Here is a 21349-nt window from a genome sequence, read left to right as displayed (position 1 = left end):
TCAAAATTTACTTAATTTACATTTCTTGAGTCTATTATGTCCTCAACAAATAACTATAAAATGAAGTACTTAACTCTCAGTGAAGACTATTTTATGCAAAGGTTTTTTTTTTTTTTTTTTTTTTTTGGCAATTTCAGTGTAACGAAAGAATTTAAGCTTTTAATTTATAATTTGCTGTGGTGGGGTTAATTTCTGTCAGTATTTGAGACTGTATTATCAGTCTTGCATAATGGAATCCTTTTTTGGCTAAGTATTTAATTCGAACATATTTGCCTTTTTAAAAAGTGGCCTAACTTATTGTAACTGCATGAAATAAGCATTTGCTTAAAACTTAACATTGTAAAATTGTTCTCTCTGAAATGTGTGCAGAATTTAAATCATGGCCAAATGTATTACTATTACCCTATTTACAGTAATTTGCTTTGCAGAAAATATTTCTTCATAATGGAACTGTGAAATCAAATTGAAGATCTTTACTGGTAAAAATGACAAATTAACAAAAGGACTAAGACAAGTGGTGCCCAAACAACCTTTTTATTCTGCAGTTCCATCATTATAATAGACCAATTAACCCAGGAGTCCTCATGTTTTAAAACATCATTTTGGTAATCTTGTTTATTCCATCGCACTAAGGATATCCAAAGTTTCCTAAGCTCTTACTGGCTAGCAATTTAGTCTTAATTTTATTGCTAAATGTTCAAATTTTGCTTCCAAACTCACACTTTTTTTTTTTTTTGCAGATGTGTAGATCTGCTAAACACTAATTTTATGTAAATGATTTTGTTGATCATTATTTTTCCACATCTTAAAATGTTTCTGGCAGCTTTGAGATTTTATCTCAACAGGCTCTCTCTGACCCCAAAGTAGTACTCACCTTTGTGACTACTGACAAAGTCACAACATGCAGGCGATGTCATGTATTTCCGTACAACTAAATCTAGGAAACAGTTTTTATTTTTCATTGCATTACTGCATATTTTCATTTTCATTTAAATTATGTCCCCTTTTTCTCTTGATTGAAACAGTGCTCCTCGAACTTTGTCTTCCAGCACATTTGAAAGAGAACCAATTAATCACACATTTTGCTTAATTAAAGGCTATTTAAAAAGAAACATTTTGTATTAGAAAATGGCCAAGTTTAAAAAATACACTTTTTTACATTCTCATAAAAATGTTTTTAAAATCGGCTTGACAACCATCAGCTTTTGAAATGTGAATACCTATTGCCAGAGTAAAAGTCTCATTTTTATACCACCACGAAGCGCTGTATTTCTTGCTGCCCTTGCGTCCGCCCGTGCCCGCTATCTGAGGGCGCGCCTGGCTCCGGGGGCCCCCAGTGCCACCGCGCGGCCACCTACCTGGGCAGTCGAAATTTGGAGCGAGTGCCCTAAGGTTCCCCCAGTCTCTCCTATCGCAGAAGGAAAAGGGACGAAAAGGGAAAGGCCTCACAGCTTCCGGACGCTACTGCCAGCGGCGCCGGCGCCGCCCCTGCATGCCTGGTTTCGCTACCGCCGCGACCGGAGGCCTCCGCACCTCCTCGTCGCCCGCAGGGCTCAAGCTGCGAATGAAAGCATTTGGGGGCCAGACGCGGTGGCTCACGCCTGTATCCACGCACTTTGGAAGGTCAAAGCAGGAGTATCGCTTGAGCCCAGTAGTTCGAGACCAGTCTGGGCAACACAGCGAGACCCCAACCCCACAATCTGTAATTTAAAAACAAACTGCGGGTACTCCTGGCCCAAGGCGTGGCGTGCGCGGGCGGGCCCTGTAGAGGGCGTGGCCGCAAGCTCTTGATGCGTCTAGGGGCGTGGCGCCCGCGCCGTGGGGTTGTGGCCGCGAGCTCGGGCTGTGCGCGGAGGGCGTGGCCTGTGCGGGGCGGGACTTATTGCCTGCGCGGTGAGGGAGCGTGGTCTCGCGCATGTTGGCGTGCGCCGTCCGGCGGCGCCGCAGTTGTGTCCAGCAGGTCCCGGGGCGGCTATGGCGGCCACGTTCTTCGGAGAGGTGGTGAAGGCGCCATGCCGAGCTGGGACAGAGGACGAGGAGGAGGAGGAGGAGGGGCGGAGGGAGACGCCCGAGGACAGGGAGGTGCGTCAACAGCTGGCGCGGAAGAGGTGAGGCACCCGGATAAGGGAGGCGCGCTCTCCGCTGCTGGAAAGTGCGCGGGCCTTGCAGCCGCGACGGCACCGAAGGCCGGGGCTCCGCGGTCTTCCGAGTAATCCCCGCAGTTGCCGCCGCTCCGTGGCTCTGCTTGGGCCCTGGGTCTCCGTGAAGCCGCGGAGTCCGTCGGCGCCAGCCCCAGGTGGGTGCGGTGCTCGGGTGGATCCGCTGGCGTTTCGTGGATCCAGGGTGAAGCCGCTGTGGGAGGGCTGGGTTCAAAACCGTTCTTTAAAGGCTTCCTGGAGGCTTGGTGTCTTGAGGACTCGTGATCTTCCCGCGTCTTGTCACATTATCTTGGGCCGCAGCGCTCCCGCGGGTCCCACGACGTTTGTCGTGGATTGTTCACGGACGCACCGATTCCCTCAAAACTTTTTAAACCTCCACCCCACACTTAAATTAGCATAATATTTCAGTAGCAGATGAACACTCTTTAAAAAAATTGTTTCCAAACACATAAAAATGTGGGAGAAAATAGTCAAGTGAGCCCTGACCCCTAACACAACCAGGTAAATTCAACGGGAAGATTTTGCCACGTTTATTTCCTCTCCCGCCACTCTAAGCGAATTCCAGTCATCATGACCTTTCACAAATTCTGCATTTTTCAGAATACATCTCAAACGTTTTAGGGATTTTCTTACATACGCTATTATCACCTCTAACAACACTAATACTAACTTTTCAGTATGATTTCATAGTCCATGCTCACTCACGTTTACCTAGTTTTTTCAAACATGATATTTTACAGTGGTTTGTGTGAATGAGGATCCTAACAAGGTCTACAGGTTACGTTTAGACGTGTCACTTCATTTAGAGCAGCCTCCTCTTAACCCTCCTAAGAGACAGGACTGGCTGACCTGTCCAGTGCCCCACACTCTGAATTTGTCTGATAGCTTCCTTGTGGTATCACTTAACGTGTGTTTCACCTGCATGTCCTGTAAATGAATGTTCATTTGTAGGTTTGGTCAGATTCACATTCAATGTTTCGTCGGCAAGAATGCTTCTACTAAGTGGTGCTTTCTGTTTCTTGTTGCAGGCTATCCCCAAGTTGTCTCACTTTTAGGGATCTAAGATTGATCCTTGGGTCAGGTGGACAGCCTGACCACTATTTTAGAGTTCTCCCTAAACACGTATGCAATAGTTTTATATGTTGGTTATCGTTGCCTGAGTCCATCGTTTTCTGACGATATTAGTTATATTCTTTATAAAACTAACGTGCATTTTATTTATTGTAATACATACATATAGTGCCCTTTTGCCATAATATGATACTGTTTGTATTGAAGTTGCTTTAGTTTCATCTTGTTTCTTGTGTTAGGGAGGTGCGGCTCCTTCGAAGACAAACAAAAACATCTTTGGAAGTTTCTTTGCTAGAAAAATATCCGTGCTCCAAGTTTATAATTGCTATAGGAAATAATGCAGTAGGTAAGTGAAAATGCAGAAGACTTAGTCATTTTGTTGAAAGAATGAAATATAAAGTTACTTATATTCTTCCATCATAAAAGATTTAAAATGTTTGGTACTTTAAAAAGCCACAGCAGAGTGTATTTCTGAGTAAAATCTCTCTCCTGTTCATGTTGCATCTTTTTTTTTTTTGGTAGAGATGGTTTCTCGCTGTGTTGTCCAGGCTGGTCTTGCACTTCTGTCCTCAAATGATCCTCCTGCTCTCAACTTCCCAAAGAGCTGGGATTACAGGTGTGAGCCACAGCAACTGGCCTGCATTATCTTTTTAATAAACTGAAAAGGTCAGATTTAGGCTGGGTGCAGTGGCTCACATCTGTAGCCCCAGCTCTTTGGGAGGCCAAGGCAGGAGGGTCACTTGAGGCCAGGATTTGAGACCAGCCTGGGCAACATAGCGAGACCCTGTCTCTACAAAAAAAAGAAAAAATATAGCTAGACATGGTGGTGCTTGCCTGTAGTCCTGGCTACTGAGGAGCCTGAAATGGGGGGATTGCTTGAGCCCACGATTTCGAGGCTGCAGTGAGCCATGATCCTCCCACTGATCATGCTCCAGCTTGGGTGACAAAGCAAGACCCCAACTCAGAGAAAAGCTTTAAAGAAAATGTTTTTAGCCTCGGGAACTCAAAACTCAAGGAGCTGTTTCTAGTGTGTTGACGTATCTGGATTTATATAAATGTTTGTGAGTTAATGGACTCCTTTGAGAACACAATGAAAACTCCAAAGACAGTAATAATTATCAACATGTTTAAGTACTTAAGTTCTAAGGTCCTTGCATGTATTAATTCGCTTGGTGGATTAAAGTAAAAACAGTGTAGAGTGCAGCTAGGACAATATACATGTACAAATACACACATATACCTTAATATTTTTAGGGTGTTCACAGGTTCTGATGAGAACATTCAGGAAACCCAGTTAAGATTCCTTCCTCTGTAAGGTACCCCTAGTGCTTGTAGAACATAGTAAGTGCATGATGGCAAGTAACTATGGACTCATTTATATAAAGTTCTGCTGGCCTAAAGGTTTTCAGAAGAGTATTACCCCATGAGCACGTGGTAGAAAGTCTGTCAGCAAACCTGCCTTCTTGATCCCTAGCTCTAGGATTGTCTTAATCAGGGTGTGGCCTTTTACTTCTTGGGAGCCTCAGTTTCTTTTTCTGTGTAATGGTGGTATTAGGTAGATGGTCTTGAATGGCTCTTACAGCTCTCAAATTCTACAGTAACTTGAGCTTGCTTTTTATTGAATAGAAAATACAGCTTGCAGAGCCAAACACTAACTTATGTGAATTGTTTTTTACAGCATTTCTGTCATCATTTGTTATGAATTCAGGAGTCTGGGAAGAAGTTGGTTGTGCTAAACTCTGGAATGAATGGTGTAGAACAGCAGACACTACACATCTGTCCTCCACAGAGGCTTTTTGTGGGTTTTATCATCTCAAATCCAATCCCTCGGTAGGTGGGACTTGTGTGTTCGAAAAGTAGTTATTTAAGTATCACTTATATGGTATTTACTGGTAGTATACTTTAGTATGGCAAGTCTTTCAGTTGCTCTGTCAGTGCACTTTTTCTGATACTAATCACCAGTAGTGGTTTGACTCTTAAATTTTAAAGAGAGTAGGTCAATAGTGGAGCCAGGAAAATAAGTATTACCTAAGTGTTTTCATTCACATGTTACATATATGGTGATAGTTTGGGGTGTGTGTAAAACTTACTTGACAAAAAACGTGGAACTTGACTTTTCAGGTTTTCCTCTGTCAATGCAGTTGCTACGTTGCAGAAGATCAGCAGTATCAGTGGCTGGAAAAGGTAAGAGCGAAATGAAAACCTGTGAATGGTTAGTCTACAGGAGTTTTCATTTTTTATGGGTTCGGTGTCTTTTAACTTAAACTTATGCAGTCAGATATTTATTTCTTTAAAATATTGTGGGAATTTCTTTTGGAATATAAAGAATAAAAGAACTTGCTTATTTAACGTGACCAACCAATTGTGTTTTATACTTCTGTGACCTACCATCCTCAATGCTGAGGTACAGAAGTATAAAACACAGTTGGTCCTCAGCATTGAGGACGGTAGGTCACAGAAGTATAAAACACAATTGGATTCCTCCCGCCCATCTTTCCTTGTTTACATCACTTTAGATCTTATTAAAAGGTAAAAGGGTTCTTAGAAATCTCTCAAATCCAGACTCTTCCTGTTATAGAAGAGGACAGTTAGAACCACCGTGATTGAAACTTACCTATAAGTGTAGTAATTCCAAAAATGAATTTCATAAGAGTTATTTTTCAGGTGTCAGTGATAGGTGGGAGAGGGAATGAATGTCAGGTGTGTACTTGTGACTTTTTTCCTCTGGACAGCAGGCCTGTAGTCACTATTCTGGCACTCTGACTTCATTTACTCCACATCACAGGCCCCTTAAGTAGGCAGTGCTGGCATGACGTGTTCATCTGTTCTTGTGTTGCTATAAAGAATACCTGAGGCTGGGTAATTTATTAAAAAAAAGAGGTTTAACTGGTTCACAGTTCTGCAGGCTGTACAGGAAGCGTGGTGCTGGCATCTGCTTGGCTTCAGCTGAGGCCTCAGGAGCCTCCAATCATGGTGGAAGGTGAAGGGGGAGCAGGCAGATCACATGGTGAGAGCATGAGAGAGAGGAGGAGCCAGCCTATTTTGAACTACCAGCTCTAGTATGAAGTGAGTGAGAAGGGAGAAGTCAGTCACGTATCACCAACAGGATGGTGCTAGGCCATTCACGAGGGATCTACCCCCATATCCAGTCACTTCCCACCAGGCCCTGCCTCCAAAACTGGGAATCACATTTTAACATGAGATTTGGAGGGGACAGTTGTCTAAACTATATCACCCTAGTTCACTAATGAGGGAAGTGTCTTGGAAAAAAATTGCCCACCTAAAAAGCAGAACCAAGATCAAACCCAGGTTGAGACCGCAGGTGTGTTCTGTTTCTCCAAGGCACACTCCCACCCCTGCTAGGCATGTTATTATTGTCTGTGGTGTTAGGTGAATACCTAGAGGAATGTTTCCATTCTGTAACAAAATTATGTGTTTTTTTAAAATTTTAAATCAATTTTATGTTAGGTTTTTGGCTCCTGTCCAAGGAAGAACATGCAGATAACTATTCTCACATGTCGACACGTTACCGATTATAAAACCTTAGAATCCACTGGCAGCCTTCCTTCTCCTTTCCTGAAAGCCCTGAAAACACAGAATTTCAAAGACCCTGCGTGTTGCCCATTGCTAGAACAACCGAATATAGTACACGACCTTCCTGCAGCAGGTGGTATTAAAATTTGTAACATTTACATTGTATCTTATTGCTTTATTGATACTTACTACTTTCACCATTAGAGGTCTTTTTGAGGTAGTTTACTAATGATGATTGATACCAGTATATTGCTGTTAGTCCTCAATATCTGTAGTTACAAGTGCAGTATATTTAGTTTGAGTTTTCAGATTTTCCAGACAGTTATTTGAGGAGCTCGGGTTTCTTAACTGTTAGGCTTCAGACATGCTGTGTTTCTTTTTGGTCTTTGATTATTCAGAATGCAAGCCAGTGTTAAATATAAATTATTGGTGCATGGAAAGTTGATAAAGTATGTTTTAATTATCAAAATAGAAATTTTGAATATTGAATCTTGATAGTTGCTTTAATTTTTTTTTATTACTGTCACATCTGCCATCATATGACAAAGAGACTACCATTTACTTTTCAGTGGGTAATGTGTTACATAATTGTTATTATATGAACTGTATTAAAATGGGTTTGGTTGGGGTTTTTTTTTTTTTTTTTTTTTGAGACGGAGTCTTGCTCTGTCGCCCAGGCTGGAGTGCAGTGGCGCGATCTCGGCTCACTGCAAGCTCCACCTCCCGGGTTCACGCCATTCTCCCGCCTCAGCCTCCGAGTAGCTGGGACTACAGGCGCCCGCCACCACGCCCGGCTAGTTTTTTTTTTTTATTTTTAGTAGAGACGGGGTTTCACCATGTTAGCCAGGATGGTCTCGATCTCCTGACCTCGTGATCCACCCTCCTCGGCCTCCCAAAGTGCTGGGATTACAGGCTTGAGCCACCGCGCCCGGCCGGTTGGGTTTTTTTTTTTTTGCTTTCAGTGTTTACTAGAATGAGAAGTGGCTAAATATTTTACTTTGTGTGTTTTTTATTTATTTGTTATATATACTTCATTATGGTCAGTAGAATTTTAATCTTTCAGCTACTTAAAATCATCTTAGCTGTATTTTCAGGAAATGTAAAGTTAATATTTGCAAAAGAAGAGATTATTAGGAAAATAAATTGACTTTGAAAGAAAATCTACATTATAATTGGTTCAAAATTGCAGTAAATACCTTGATTGAAAGAGGCAGCTGAGATAACTACTTTTAAAAACAGCCTTTTTTATTAAAGGTGTTTTAAAGTAACATAATAGAAGACTTACGTGTTTATTATTTTTTTTCTTGTATATTCACAGTTCTGAGTTACTGTCAAGTATGGAAAATCCCAGCAATTCTGTACTTGTGTTATACTGATGTGATGAAATTAGACCTAATTACAGTGGAAGCTTTTAAGCCTATACTTTCTACCAGAAGCTTGAAGGGTTTGGTTAAGGTAAGGTTTTAACTCATTTAAATTAATAGCTGAGTTGTTACAATGAGCTTAGTAACATAAATGTATGGTGTCATTTTAAACCTAAGCAGTGCTTGGAGACCCATTCATCTCAAAGTGAAGCTTCCTAGTCTGGCAGTTTGAATTTGTCATTGTCTCTTCTGTGTGTGTCTGTAACTTGACAAATGCTTTGTTCTTGTGTGACAGATTAATGCAATGCAATTAAATCCCAAATGTCTATGTGGACAGATGGTTTTACTGTTCAAGAAGTTTCTAGAACTACTTTGGAAGGTTTTTAAAAAAATTTTAATTTAATTTTTGAGAACGTTATTTTTGAGTATAGTATGGATCAAATTACTATAATATTTACCCAATTTTACAGAGAACTGGATATGTGAAGATGAGAGAATTACGTGATGAACCTCTTCCTTACCCTTGGTTTATACCTTTGGGCTCATTTTCTAAAAAAAATTGGAACATGTACATAAAAATATTTGCCTGTAATCTCAGGTAGTTGAGGGATTCCATTGCTTTCTCTTAAGAGACTTTTTGGAAGTCCACAGTCTCTGGTTTAAGCACAGTTTCTTTACAGGAAAGAGGTTGTCACAACATTGTCCCTCAGCCTGGTTTTATTCTGGCATGGCCATTAGTGTTAAGGCTTTTGTGATAAGTTGTTGGAAGTAGCTCATTTCCCAGGTCTCATAAATTAGTTTGTTAGTAGATTGTCAGCTCCTTGTGGTAATGGACCACGTTTTTTAATTTTGGTATCCCAAGTTTACCACATACCTGGCATGTTGAATAAATCCATCAATAACCATTTGTTGAAGAGTACAGCTGTAAAACTCTGTAATTTAGTATACTGCAAGCTGATCTTTCAAATTTGCTAGAATCAGGGATAATCTTTCTGGCACATGGAGTTAGTTTATTTTTAGCATCTCTTTCAAAGTATATGCTGAATGTCTTGTTTGTTTAAATAGCCAATTGCCTCATCTCACTTAACTTAGAGATGAGTTCCCATGGGCAGGGGCTGGGCCGTTTTGTTTACTGCTGTAGGACTGTGTATAGTACACAGGTGTGTCGTAAACATTTGGACTTGTTCTGAAACTTGGAAATCATCTGTCATTTGGGGCTTAAAGAAACTCAGCTTTTATGACTATACTTTCAAGTGGAAATTTAACTCAGCATATTCATTTTTGCTTTGAAGATAATGATTAGCGGGAGGGTAAGATGGTGGTTCTGCAGGGGGCTGTTTTCTTAATGACCAAATACATCAGCCTGAGTCAGTTCATTGTTTCTGACCATTTAAAAGTGGTATTTTCAATAAGGTGGAATTATTTTGAATTCTTGCTGTGTGGCAGAATAGTTGATTTGAAAGACGGATGAATCTTAGGGGGTAGAGGTGTGCAGAGGGAAGCAGTGTGAGCAGAGTGGGGAAGTGTGAGGAGAGCCATGAGGAGCACGGTGTTAGTGGAGAGGGGAGGAAGACATCTTGCGGGGAAGGTCGGGCGGGTTGGCGCGTGGACTTCCTCTGGAGGCCGGGAGAGCATCAGAGGCCAGGAAATCATCGGCGAGTGTGGCTGGGAAAGGGCCTGTTGAACTGACTTTCCCACTTGCTTTTTTGTTGAGAAGGGGAGAGTAAAGGGCGCGCCTGTCCCATGGCTGTTGTCTTTAAGTCTCGAGTGTGGAGATTGTGGGGTTTGGGGAGGGGTGTTACCTCTGCCTGAATCCCTGGGGTCTCACTGTATTCATTGTTTTCTCTCCTTTCAGAATATTTCCCAAAGCACTGAGATACTAAAGAAATTGATGACAACAAATGAGATTCAGAGTAACATTTATACATGATCTTAAACATTGTTTTGTAATGTGTCTTACTTGTCCATTCCTTTAAGGGGAGCAGCGTGCACTCTTTTGTAGATTACTTTTGGGGGATATATTTTGAGAATGATGAAACGGAATAAAATTGTAAAAAATTAATTGTAGTTTTAATTCCTTATTTATGATATTATTCATAACCAAAATAAGCCAGGCATTTTCCTTTTATCCACTAGGTGGGAGTATTGTTGTATTTGAATATTTTGAGGTACTATAGTTAAATTTTTATCTTATTTATTTATTTATTTATTGAGGCTGGGTCTTGTTCTGTTGCCGAGGCTGAAGTGCAGTGTGCTATCATGGTTCACTGAATCCTTGACCTCCTGGGCTCAAGCATTTCTCCTGCCTTGGCCTCCCAAAGTGCTGGGATTATAGGTGTGAGCCACTGTGCTCAACTTTAGTTAAATTTTTCAAAGCTATAGAGATCAGCAAATTATATTCATGTGGCAAAGTGTAGTTAATTAGGTGTAACTGTTCACTGACCTGTTGGTAATTCTTAATATGTGGAAAGTTTCTGGATATTTTAGGAGTCCTGCAGTTTTTTTGTCTTGTGGATAAAAATTGATGACAAGGTAACAAAATTATGTATTTACTAAAAATGAAACAGAAATGTGTATTCCTCACTTTTTAGTAATATCTGACAGATAGCCTCTTCACCCAGACTTTCCTAGGACTCTCTTTCAAGGCTGGCTCTGTGCGTATCAGCAGCTCTCTTACAGTCATGTGTTACCATTAGGAGTGTGAATGGAATCATGAACCCGGAGTAGCCACACGACTTCACAGGACCACAAACTGAACTGCATTCATGAAATTAAATTTTAAAATGGTGGAGTTAAATGCTTATCTCTTCTGCTTTCTTTTTCACCTTTTTAGTTATTGAATCATTTACATCCTGCAGATTTAGAGTACTTACCCATTTATATTTTCTAGTTCCAGTTCATTTACTGTTTTTGGTAATGATTAGAAGTAGGGTAAGGAGATACTGTGTTCTGACTCCTTCTTGAGTAAACTTGGTTTCCTTAACATAATCAAGTTTTGGAAGTCTTGTGCATGGTGTGTTTATGAATATATCCTGAAGGCAGAAATCTAGGCATTTCCCTTGTTGCAAAAAAGTTTGCATTTATTCAGAACTGTGTCTGCAGAGCCGTGAGGTAACATCATATGACATGGAATCTGGTCCTAGCTGGAGCTAGATCCTCTTCTTGTGCTGAGGGTCAGTGTGGTAAGTAAGGAAGAGTAACCTTGGAAAAGCAGACTATGTTCAATCCCAGGCCACCCCTTACAGGCCAGAGGACTTTGGGCAGATGCCTTGAAGCTTCCTGAGCAACAACTTTCTCAGCTGTAAACTACAGATAATACTGGTGACAGTACTCCCTGGTGGTTACCTACTTCCCTTGGGGTCCAGGTTTTCATCTACTTAATGAAGGAAATTCTCTGCTTGCTTTGCTGAATTGTGAGAATAATGATATAAGAATGCTTTTGAAGAACCGTAAGGTGGTATTTCCATGTTGACACACCTTCGTGTGCCCCACCTCAAAGCCACTGACTGTAATGTGGTAAGAAAGGAGCGGGGAGCTGCTTTGGGGGCAGCCGGAGCTCTCATTCTTCATTCCTTCTTGTACTTCCTCCTGCTAACTTGAGAACCGTGGAGCTCGGCAGTGTCAAATGGCTGAGTGGAAGTAGTTGGGGGACAAGTTTTGCATCAGCAGTAATCCTGGGAGAAGCCTGGAAGCAGATAACTCTGGGCGTTGTAGTTATAATTTTGGTCAGGAAAGAATCATAATTGCTTCAGACTTCTCAGCAGTAAACCTCTTCTTGTGATAAGAAGCAGGCAGCAGGTGCAGGAGTTGGCCGTCAGCGCAGCAGAGCCACGTTAGGGCCAGATACCAAGCCAGGTACGTGGTGCTTGCCCATAGTCCCAGCTACCTGGGATGCTGGGGCAGGAGGATCGTTTGAGCCCAGGAGTTCGAGTGTAGCCTGAGCAGACATCAGGCCTGGGTAGGTTTCCCAGTCAAAGGAGAGTACCTGAAGAAAACAAGCAATAGGAAGGATAGAAACAGCATTAAAAATGCGGAAGAAGAGCATTCTGTTGAAAAACATGACTGTAGGAAACAGCTGTTTTTTAAAAGTCAGGAACCCCTGCTTTTTCCAAAAGTAAATAACGAGATGTATGAGAAGCAGCAGCTAGCTGAAAGGAAATTTTAAAGATATCGTGGAAAAGATTTTAACAGGCAAAACTTCAACTTTAAAATTAAAATCAGTATTATATAATATTAAAAAACAGAACAAATAGTATGTGATCTAAGTTGTATATATATTACATATATATAAAATAGTGTGTAATACAATGCCGTTATGTGGAGGACTAACTTGAGATGGTGTCCTAAGATGCAGGACAGAAATGGAGAAGTAACAGATGACACAGACAAGACATTATATGTCCAGTGTATTAGAACAGTCCACAGAAAACCAGTAGGATGTGTACAGTCACGCACCACATAAGGACGTATCAGTGGCGGACCGCATGTAGACAGGGGTCCCATAAGATCATAATGGAACTGAAAAATTCCTATCGCCTAGTCTGTGGTAGCCATCCTAAGGTCACAGCTCATGTGTTATTTGTGTTTGTGCTGTTGCTGGTGAAAACATGCCTACTGTGCTGCCAGTTATGTAAAGATCCAGCACATACAATTATGAACAGTACGTGATACTTATAATAAATGACTATGCCACTGGTTTATGTACATCCTATTTTTTGCTATTTTAGAGTGTATTCCTTCTACTGATAACAAAAAGCGAACTATAAAACAGGCTCAGGCAGGCCCTTCCGGAGGTATCCAGAAGAAGGCATTATCATCACAGGAGATGGCAGCTACATGTGTGTTATTGTCCCTGAAGATCTTCCAGTGGGACAAGATATGGAGGCAGAAGACAGTGATATTGATGATTCTGACCCTGTGTGGGCCTAGGCTAATGTGTGTGCTGTGTCTTAGTTTTTAACAAAAATAAAAAGCAAAAAACAAAACTTTTTTTTTTTTTTTTTGAGACGGAGTCTCACTCTGTTGCCCAGGCTGGGGTGCAGTGGCCAGATCTCAGCTCACTGCAAGCTCCGCCTCCTGGGTTTACACCATTCTCCTGCCTCAGCCTCCCAAGTAGCTGGGACTACAGGCGCCCGCCACCTCGCGCGGCTAGTTTTTTTTTTGTATTTTTTAGTAGAGACGGGGTTTCACCGTGTTCGCCAGGATGGTCTCGATCTCCTGACCTCGTGATCCGCCCGTCTCGGCCTCCCAAAGTGCTGGGATTACAGGCTTGAGCCACTGCACCCGGCCAAAAACCAAAACTTTTGATTGGAGAAAAGCTTATGGAATAAGGATATAAAGAAAAGTATTTCTGTACAACTGTACAGTGTATTTGTGTTTTAAGCTAAGTTACTAGAAAAGAGTCAGAAAGTTAAAAAAAATTTAGAAAGCAGAAAAGTTACGGGAAGCTGAGGTTGACACCAGCAGAGGCAGCAGCTGGAGCAGCTACAGCCTGCGCCCTCTCCCACCTGCCCTGGGATCTCTCCCTTCTTTCTCCTCCTCCATCACCTTTTCTCCTCCTCCTCCTCGCCTTTCTGCCCACCCCTATTGTTCCACCCCTGCCCTGCCCCTGCCTGCTCTTTTTTTCCCTCAGTCGCCTCCTGCCTAGAGTTCTTGGTTTTCATCCCCACTGGCCAAGGACTTGACCACTCCCAAGTCCAGCTCCCCATAGCCCTGCTTTATATGGACACTGGTATGATTGAAGTTGGATTAAATGTCATTCTCACCACCTGGCTACTTATGCATGGAAAGGAAGTTGGCAGTATCATCAGAAAGAAAGGAGAATCAGTTAAGATGCATGAGGAGAGTGGCGCATGTATCAGCATCTCAGAAGGGAGTTGTTCTGAGAGAATTATCACCTTGGCTGGACCCACTAGTGCCGTCTTCAAAGCCAGATTGGAAGAGGATATCAGTAGCTGTGTGACCAATAGCACAGCTGCCAGTAGACCCCCTGGTCACCCTGATGCTGTCGATCCCTGCTAGTCAGTGTGGCTCATTGGAAAAGGTGGTTGCAAGATCAAGGCAATACGAGAGAGTACAGGGCTCAGGTCCAGGTGACAGGGTATATGCTCCCCAACACTGCTGACTGAGCCATCATTATCGCTGGCATTCCACAGTCCATCACTGAGTGTATTGGACAGGTCTGTGTGGTCATGTTGGAGTCTCCCCCAAGCGCATGGCCATCCCATACTGGCCCAAGCTGTCCAGTTCTCTGGTCATCTTTGTGGGTGATCAGGACAGGTACAGCACAGGCAGCGACAGTGTGAGCTTTCTCCACACCACTTCGTCCATGTGCCTCAACCGTGACCTAGAGGGACCACTTCTAGAGTTGACCAAGCTGTACCAGTTGACAATGCAACAAACTAGTTTTCCCACAGTGGATGGCAACGCTGGGATTCAGTGCAGGTTTGGATGCATCTGCTCAGACCACTTCTCATAAACTCACCATTCCAAATGATAATGGCTGCATAATCAGGCGTCAAGGCACCAGAATCAATGAGATCTATCAGATGTCTAGAGTGTAGATCAAAATTGTGAACCCAGTGGAAGGGATCTACTGATAGGCAGGTTACCATCACTGGATCTGCTGCCAGCATTAGCCTGGCTCAATGGCTAATCAGTGTCAGGCTCTCCTTAGGATGAGTGGCATGGGGAACAGCTAGAACAGTGCAGATTCACGTACTATAACGCTGTTCACCACCACCCACCATCAATCTATAGTTTCTGAACAGGCAGCCATGCCAGGTTTTAAATAGTTTGTGAAATTTCGGTTTTTACACACTATCATCCATTCCTTTATTTTTTATTTTTTAAAAAATGAGATGGAATCTCACTCCATTGCCCAGGGTGGTCTTGAACTGAGCTCAAATGATCCACTTTGGCCTCCCAAAGTGTTGGGATTACAGATGTGAGCCTCTGTGCCAGCCTGTCATCCACCCATTTTTTTAAGTTAAGGTGTTTTAATTCCTTTCTCTGTTCCAGTGTTGATGCTGAGATTTTATTTAGCAATATAGATTTCTCCCTGTTTTTGTAGTTGTTGTTTGTTTGTTTTTTGAGATAGGGTCTTGCTCTGTCGCCCAGACTGGAGTACAGTGGGGCAAACATGGCTCACGGCAGCCTCGACCACTCAGGCTCAAGCAGTTGTCTCACCTCAGACCCCCAAGTAGCTGGGACCACAGGTGCATACCACCGCATCCGGCTGATTTTTGAATTTTTCGGAGAGACAGGATTTCATTATGTTGTCCAGGCTGGTCTTAAACTCCTGAGCTGAAGCAATCCACCTACCTCAGCCTTCCGAAGTGCTGGTATTATAGGCGTGAACCACTGTTCCTGGCCCTCCCTGTTTTTGTTTTTTGGCTTATCAGTTTTTCTGTTTATTATGAAAATGTAAGAGTGGGATGTTAATACATTTCAATTTAGTTCTGTAATAGGAATTTTTCAAAAAATTTAAAGGTGCATTGGAGCTTTTTCTTTGTGAATGGAAACTGGATGCCACAGTGAATAACAAAAAAAGGCTGCAAAGATTACTTTATTATTGGAGAACAAATTTTTAAAAAATTTAGTGTAACCTGTGTACAGTATTGATAAAGTCTACAGTAGTGGACAGTAATGACCTAGGCCTTCGCATTCACTCACTGACTCACCCAGAGCGACTTATAGTCCTGCAAGCTGCATTTGTGGTAAGTGTCCTATATAGGTGTGCCGGTTTTTGTCTTTTATACCTTATGTTCACTGTATCTTTTTTATGTTAAGATATGTTTAAATATGCAAATATCCACCATTGTGTTACGTTGCCTACAATATTCAGTACAGTAACATGCTGTACATGTTTATAGACTAGGTATGTAGTAGGCTGTAGAATCTAGATTTGTGTAAGTACACTATAATGTTTACACAATGACATAATCATCTAGCGACACATTTTTCAGGATGTTAAGCAAAACATGATTGTATATCTGTCTATATAGATGTCAGGGAAATTGGCTTACCTGATTATGGAGGCTGAAAGTCCCACAACAGGCTGTCTGCAAGCTGGAGACCTTGGGATGCGGTAGTATGGCCCAGTGCAAGTCCAGAAGCCTCAGAGCCAGGGAAGCTGATGGTGTAACTCTCAGTCCTAGGCCAAAGGCCTGAGGGCCTGGGGAAATTGGGGAGGGACACCAGTGTCGGTCTTGGAGTCCAAAGGCTGGAGAGCCTGGAGTTGTGATGTCCTGTTCAAGGGCAGAAGAAGGGTGACCCAGCTCCAGGAGAGAGAGAATTCACCATTTCTTCATCTTTTTCTACCTGGGCCCCCAGTGGATGGATGGTTCCTGCCCACATTGAGGGACAATCTTCCCACTCACTCCACAGATTCATGCTAAACTCTTCTGGAAACACCCTCACACAGACACCCAGAAATCATGCTTTACCAACTCTCTATGCATCCCTTTGTCAACCTGGTACTAAAATCAAGCAGGAATGGCTATACTTAGATAAAACAGACTTTATGCCAGAAGCAGCAAACAAACAGTTATTATATAATAGGAAAGAGATCAATCTAACAAGGAATTAACAACTAAATATATGCACCCAACACTAGAGCACCCGGATTTATAAAGCGAGTATTTCTAGATTTAAAAAGAGGTAGACTCCAACACAATAATTGTTGGGGACTTCACCTCAGTCTCAGAATTAGATCATCTAGACAAAAGTAACAAAAACCCATTGGATTTAAACTAGACTTTAGACCAAACGGATCTAACAGACATTTGTAGAACATTTTACCCAACAACTGCTGAATACACGTTTTTATCATCAGCACATGGGACATTCTCCAGGATAGACCATGTATTAGGATGCAAAACAAGTCTTGACAAATTTTTAACAATTGAAATAATATCAAGTTTCTTCTCAGACCACAGTGGAATAAAAATAGAAATAAGAGGAACTTTGGAAACTACAAATACATGGGAATTAAATAACATGCTCCTCCTGAATGATAAAAATTAATATGGAAATTATTGAAACAAATGAAAATAGAAACAACATACCAAGACCTATGGGACACAACAAAAGGAGCCCTAGGAGGGGGGAACTTGTAGCAATAAACAGCTACATCAAATGAGTAGATAGATTTCAAAGAAGCAATTCAATCATGCACCTCAAGGAGCTAGAAAAGAACAAACCAAACCCAAAATTGTAGAAGGAAAGAAATAGTAAAGGTTCAGAGCAAATCTAAATGAAATAGAGACTAAAAACATACAAAGGGTCAATGAAACAAAAAGTTGATTTTTCAAAAAGAAAAAATTGATAAACCCCTTAGACTAACCAAGAAAAGACCCAAATAAAATGGGAAATGAAAAAGACATTATAACTGATATCACAGAAATGCAAAAGATGATCAGAGACTATTATGAATAGCTATATACTACCAAACTAGAAAACCTAGAGGAAATGAATAAATTGGTGGAAACATACAACTACCAAGATTCCAGAAGAAATAGAAAACCTGAACAGATCAGCAATGAGCAGTGTGATTAACTCAGTCATGAAAAGCCTCCCCCAAAAAAAAGCCTGTGACTGGATGAATTCACTGCCAATTTGACCAGCCACATAAGAATTAATACCAATTCTCCTCAAACTCTTGCAAAAAATCAAAGAAAAAATAACTCATTCTACAAGACCACCATTTCCCTGACACCAAACTAGACAAGGACACACAAAAATAGAGAACTACAGGCCAGTGTTTCTGATGAACCTAGACACAAAAATTTTCAAAAAGAACAAAAAACTAGCAAACAATTCAACAGGGTGCCAAAAAGAGAATACACCATGACCAGGTATAATTTATACCAAGGACACAAGGATGGTTTAACATACGCAAATCAATAAACATGATACATCACAACAGTAAATGAATGACAAAAACCATATGATCATCTCAATAGATGCAGAAAAAGCATTTGATAAAATTCCACATCCTTTTATGATAAAAAGCTCTCAACAAACTAGGTACAGAAGAAACATACCTTAACATAATAAAGACTGTATATGACAAACCCACAGCTAACATCATACTGAGTGGGGAAAATCTGAAAGTATTTCCTCTAAGAACTAGAGCAAGACAAGGAAGGATGCTCACTTTTACCACTTACTCAGTATAGTACTGGAGGTAGAGCCAGAGCAATCAGGCAAGAGAAAGGAATAAAAGGCATACAGATTTTTAAAAGAGGAAGTCAAATTGTCCCCCTTTGCAGATGAGATTGTTTTAACATTTAGAGAAACCAGGAGACTCTACAAACAAAGCAAAATACACAGTTAAAGCTGATAAGCAAATTTGGTAAAGTTGCAGGATACAAAATGAACATACCAAAATAGGGTTTCTATGCACCAAAAATGAACTAGCTGAGAAAGAAATCAAGAAGGCAATCCCATTGACAAAAGCTACAAAAAAATACCTAGGAATTAATTTAACCAAGGAGGTGAAAGACCTGTAGAAGGGAGATTATGAAACACCAATGAAAGAAATCGAAGAGGACACAAATAAGTGGTAAGACATCTCGTACTCACAGATAAGAAGAATTAATATTGTTAAAATGACCATGTTGTCCAGGACAATATGCAGATCCAGTGCAATTCCTATCAAAATACTAATGCCATTTTTCACAGAAATAAAAAATCCTAAAATTTATATGTAACCAAAAAAGAGCCAGAGTATGCACAGCAATCCTGAGCAAAAAGAACAAAGCTGGAGGCATCACACTACCTGACTTCAAAATATATTACAAGGCTATGGTAATCAAAACAGCATGCTATTGGTATAAAAATAGACACATAGACCAATGGAACCAAATAGAGAACCCAGAAATAAATTCACATATTTATAGCCAACTGAATTTTGACAAAGGCACCAAGAACATAAAATAGGGAAGGACACCTTCAATAAATGGTGCTTAGAAAATTAAATATCTATATGCAGAGGAATGAAACAAGGCCCCTCTCTCACTGTATACAAAAATCAACTCAATGGATTATAGACTTAAATATAAGACTTGAAACAATAAAACTAGAAGAAAATATAGGGGAAACACTTTAGGACTGGTCTAGGCAAAGATTTTGTGGCTAAGACCTCAAAAGCATAGACTGCTGAAAAATAGACAAATGGGACTGTATTAAACTAAAGTACTTCTGCACAGCAAAGGAAACAGTCAACAGAGTGAAGAGACAATGTGTTGAATGGGAGAAAATATTGGCAAACTCTTCATCAGGTAAGAGACTAATATGCACGAAACTCAATAAAAAAAATAAATCTTTTAAAAAGTGAGCCAAAAATGAGTAGACAATTCTCAAAAAACGAAAAAAAACCCACAAATGGCCATCAGGTTGTAAGAAGAAATGCTCAGCGTCATTAAATATCAGGGAAATGCAAATCAAAACCACAAAGAGATATCCTCTCACCCCAGTTAGAATGACTGTTATTAAAAAGACAAAAAAATAGCAGATGCTGGTGAGGATGTGGAGGAAAGGGAAGTCTTATACATTGTTGATGAGAATGTAAATTAATACAAACACTGGACAAGTATGAAAATTTCTCATAAAACTAAAAGTAGAACTACTGTATGATCCAACAATCTCACTACTGGGTATTTAGCCAAAGGAAAATAAGTCAGTGTATCAAAGGGATAACTGCACTTGCATGTTTATTGCAGCACCATTCACAATAGCAAAGATATGGAATCAACCTAAGTGTTCATCAATGGATGAATGGATAAAGAAAGTGCAGTATATATACACAATGAAATACTATTTGGCCACAAAAAGAATGAAATCCTGTCATTTACAGTAAAATGGATTAAACTGGATATTATTATAAGTGAAATAAACCAGACGCAGAAAGACAAAACATGACATGTTTTTGGTAATGTATGGGAGCTAAAGAAGTTGATCTTATGCAGGTGTAGAATAGGATGATACATATTAGAGGTTGGGAAGAGTGAGTGGGTAGGAGGGGGCAGGGATAAAGAGAACGAGCTTAACAGGTACAAACATACAGTTAGATAAAAGGTATTAGTCCTGTCATTCAACAAAAAAGACTACAGTTAACAACAATGTATTATATGTTTTAAAAGAACTAAAAGAGAGGACTTGAATCGTTCCAAACACACAGAAGTGAGAAATTTTCAAAGTGATGGACACCTCAAATATGCTGACTGGATCATTACATATTCTATGTATGTAACAAAATGTCATATGTACCCCATCAGTATGTAAAATATTATGTATCAATAAAAAATAGAAATCATTGTATAAGTATCCAGACAGATAAAATGATTATCTGTCTTATTCATTAACTGTTACTACCTAATGCCCACACTGAAACTTGGAAGCTTAAGATAACTAGTATTTATTTCTCATGAGTCTGTAGGTTGGATGGATGCTGCTGCTAGTCTGGGCCATGCACAGCTAATCTTGGTTCATGCAACTATGTTCATGTATCTTAGTTGAGTGGCTGGGGCCTGGCTGGCATAAGATCGTCTTGGTTGGGATAATGTGACCCTCTTCCATGGGCCATTCTTCTTCTATAGCAGGTGAGCATGGGCCTGCTCAGACCTGCCTAGACATTTCTTGTGTTGATTGTAGAGGAACAAGAGAGGGGACAGAAACATGCAAGTGCTTTTTCCAGACTCTGCATCAAGTTTCCCATGGTCACAATGGCCAAAGCCATTTGTGTGGCCACCTCCAGAGGCAGTTTGGGAAGGCACCATGAAAAGGAATAGGTATGAGGGACAGTCTACCCTCTGACCACAATTACTCATGCCCTCCCACTGGCAAAATATGTTCACCCCAATTCTAAGACAGTCAAAGTCTCATCCAGTCATGGTACCAGACTTGAAGTCCAGGATCGTGTAATCTAGGTTAGGCCCACACACATCTTCTCTTGATACAGAAACCTACAAACTAAAAAGTCAAGTTGTCTACACTCTACAAACCTAATATACAATGGTGGGACAGAGGCAGGTCACTGCAATAAATGCTTCCATTTGAAAAGGGAACAAATAGAACACATAGAGCAGTCAGTAGTCTATAACAATTCTGAAATTTCAATGAGAAAATATTGCCAGCCGCCTACTCTGGGAGCAAGAGATGTTCCTTGATTAAGCCCAGTTTCTGTTCTCTGGCAGTTTCTCTCCAGTCTTGTTCTTG

The 21349-nt window shown here is 40.9% G+C and overlaps 1 protein-coding gene and 1 pseudogene across 2 annotated transcripts; both read left to right on the top strand.

The window, feature by feature from the left end:
* Window positions 1–1848: 1848 nt before the first annotated feature.
* PSMG1 (proteasome assembly chaperone 1) lies at window positions 1849–10190 on the top strand. Of its 2 annotated transcripts, none has more exons than XM_017956202.3 (7): window positions 1849–2296; window positions 3470–3576; window positions 4909–5060; window positions 5352–5414; window positions 6699–6897; window positions 8083–8219; window positions 9984–10190. In XM_017956202.3, exons 3-7 carry the CDS (start codon window positions 4929–4931, stop codon window positions 10056–10058), a joined length of 606 nt encoding a protein of 201 aa, XP_017811691.1. In that variant the 5' UTR covers window positions 1849–2296; window positions 3470–3576; window positions 4909–4928; the 3' UTR covers window positions 10059–10190.
* A 3151-nt stretch (window positions 10191–13341) lies between these two features.
* On the top strand, window positions 13342–15409 carry LOC101001032 (annotated as a pseudogene).
* The last annotated feature ends 5940 nt before the right edge of the window (window positions 15410–21349 follow it).

The sequence above is a fragment of the Papio anubis genome, chromosome 4, assembly GCF_008728515.1.
Source record: "Papio anubis isolate 15944 chromosome 4, Panubis1.0, whole genome shotgun sequence".
In the NCBI taxonomy this organism is placed as follows: Eukaryota; Metazoa; Chordata; class Mammalia; order Primates; family Cercopithecidae; genus Papio; species Papio anubis.
This window is presented reverse-complemented; position numbering and strand designations above follow the sequence as displayed.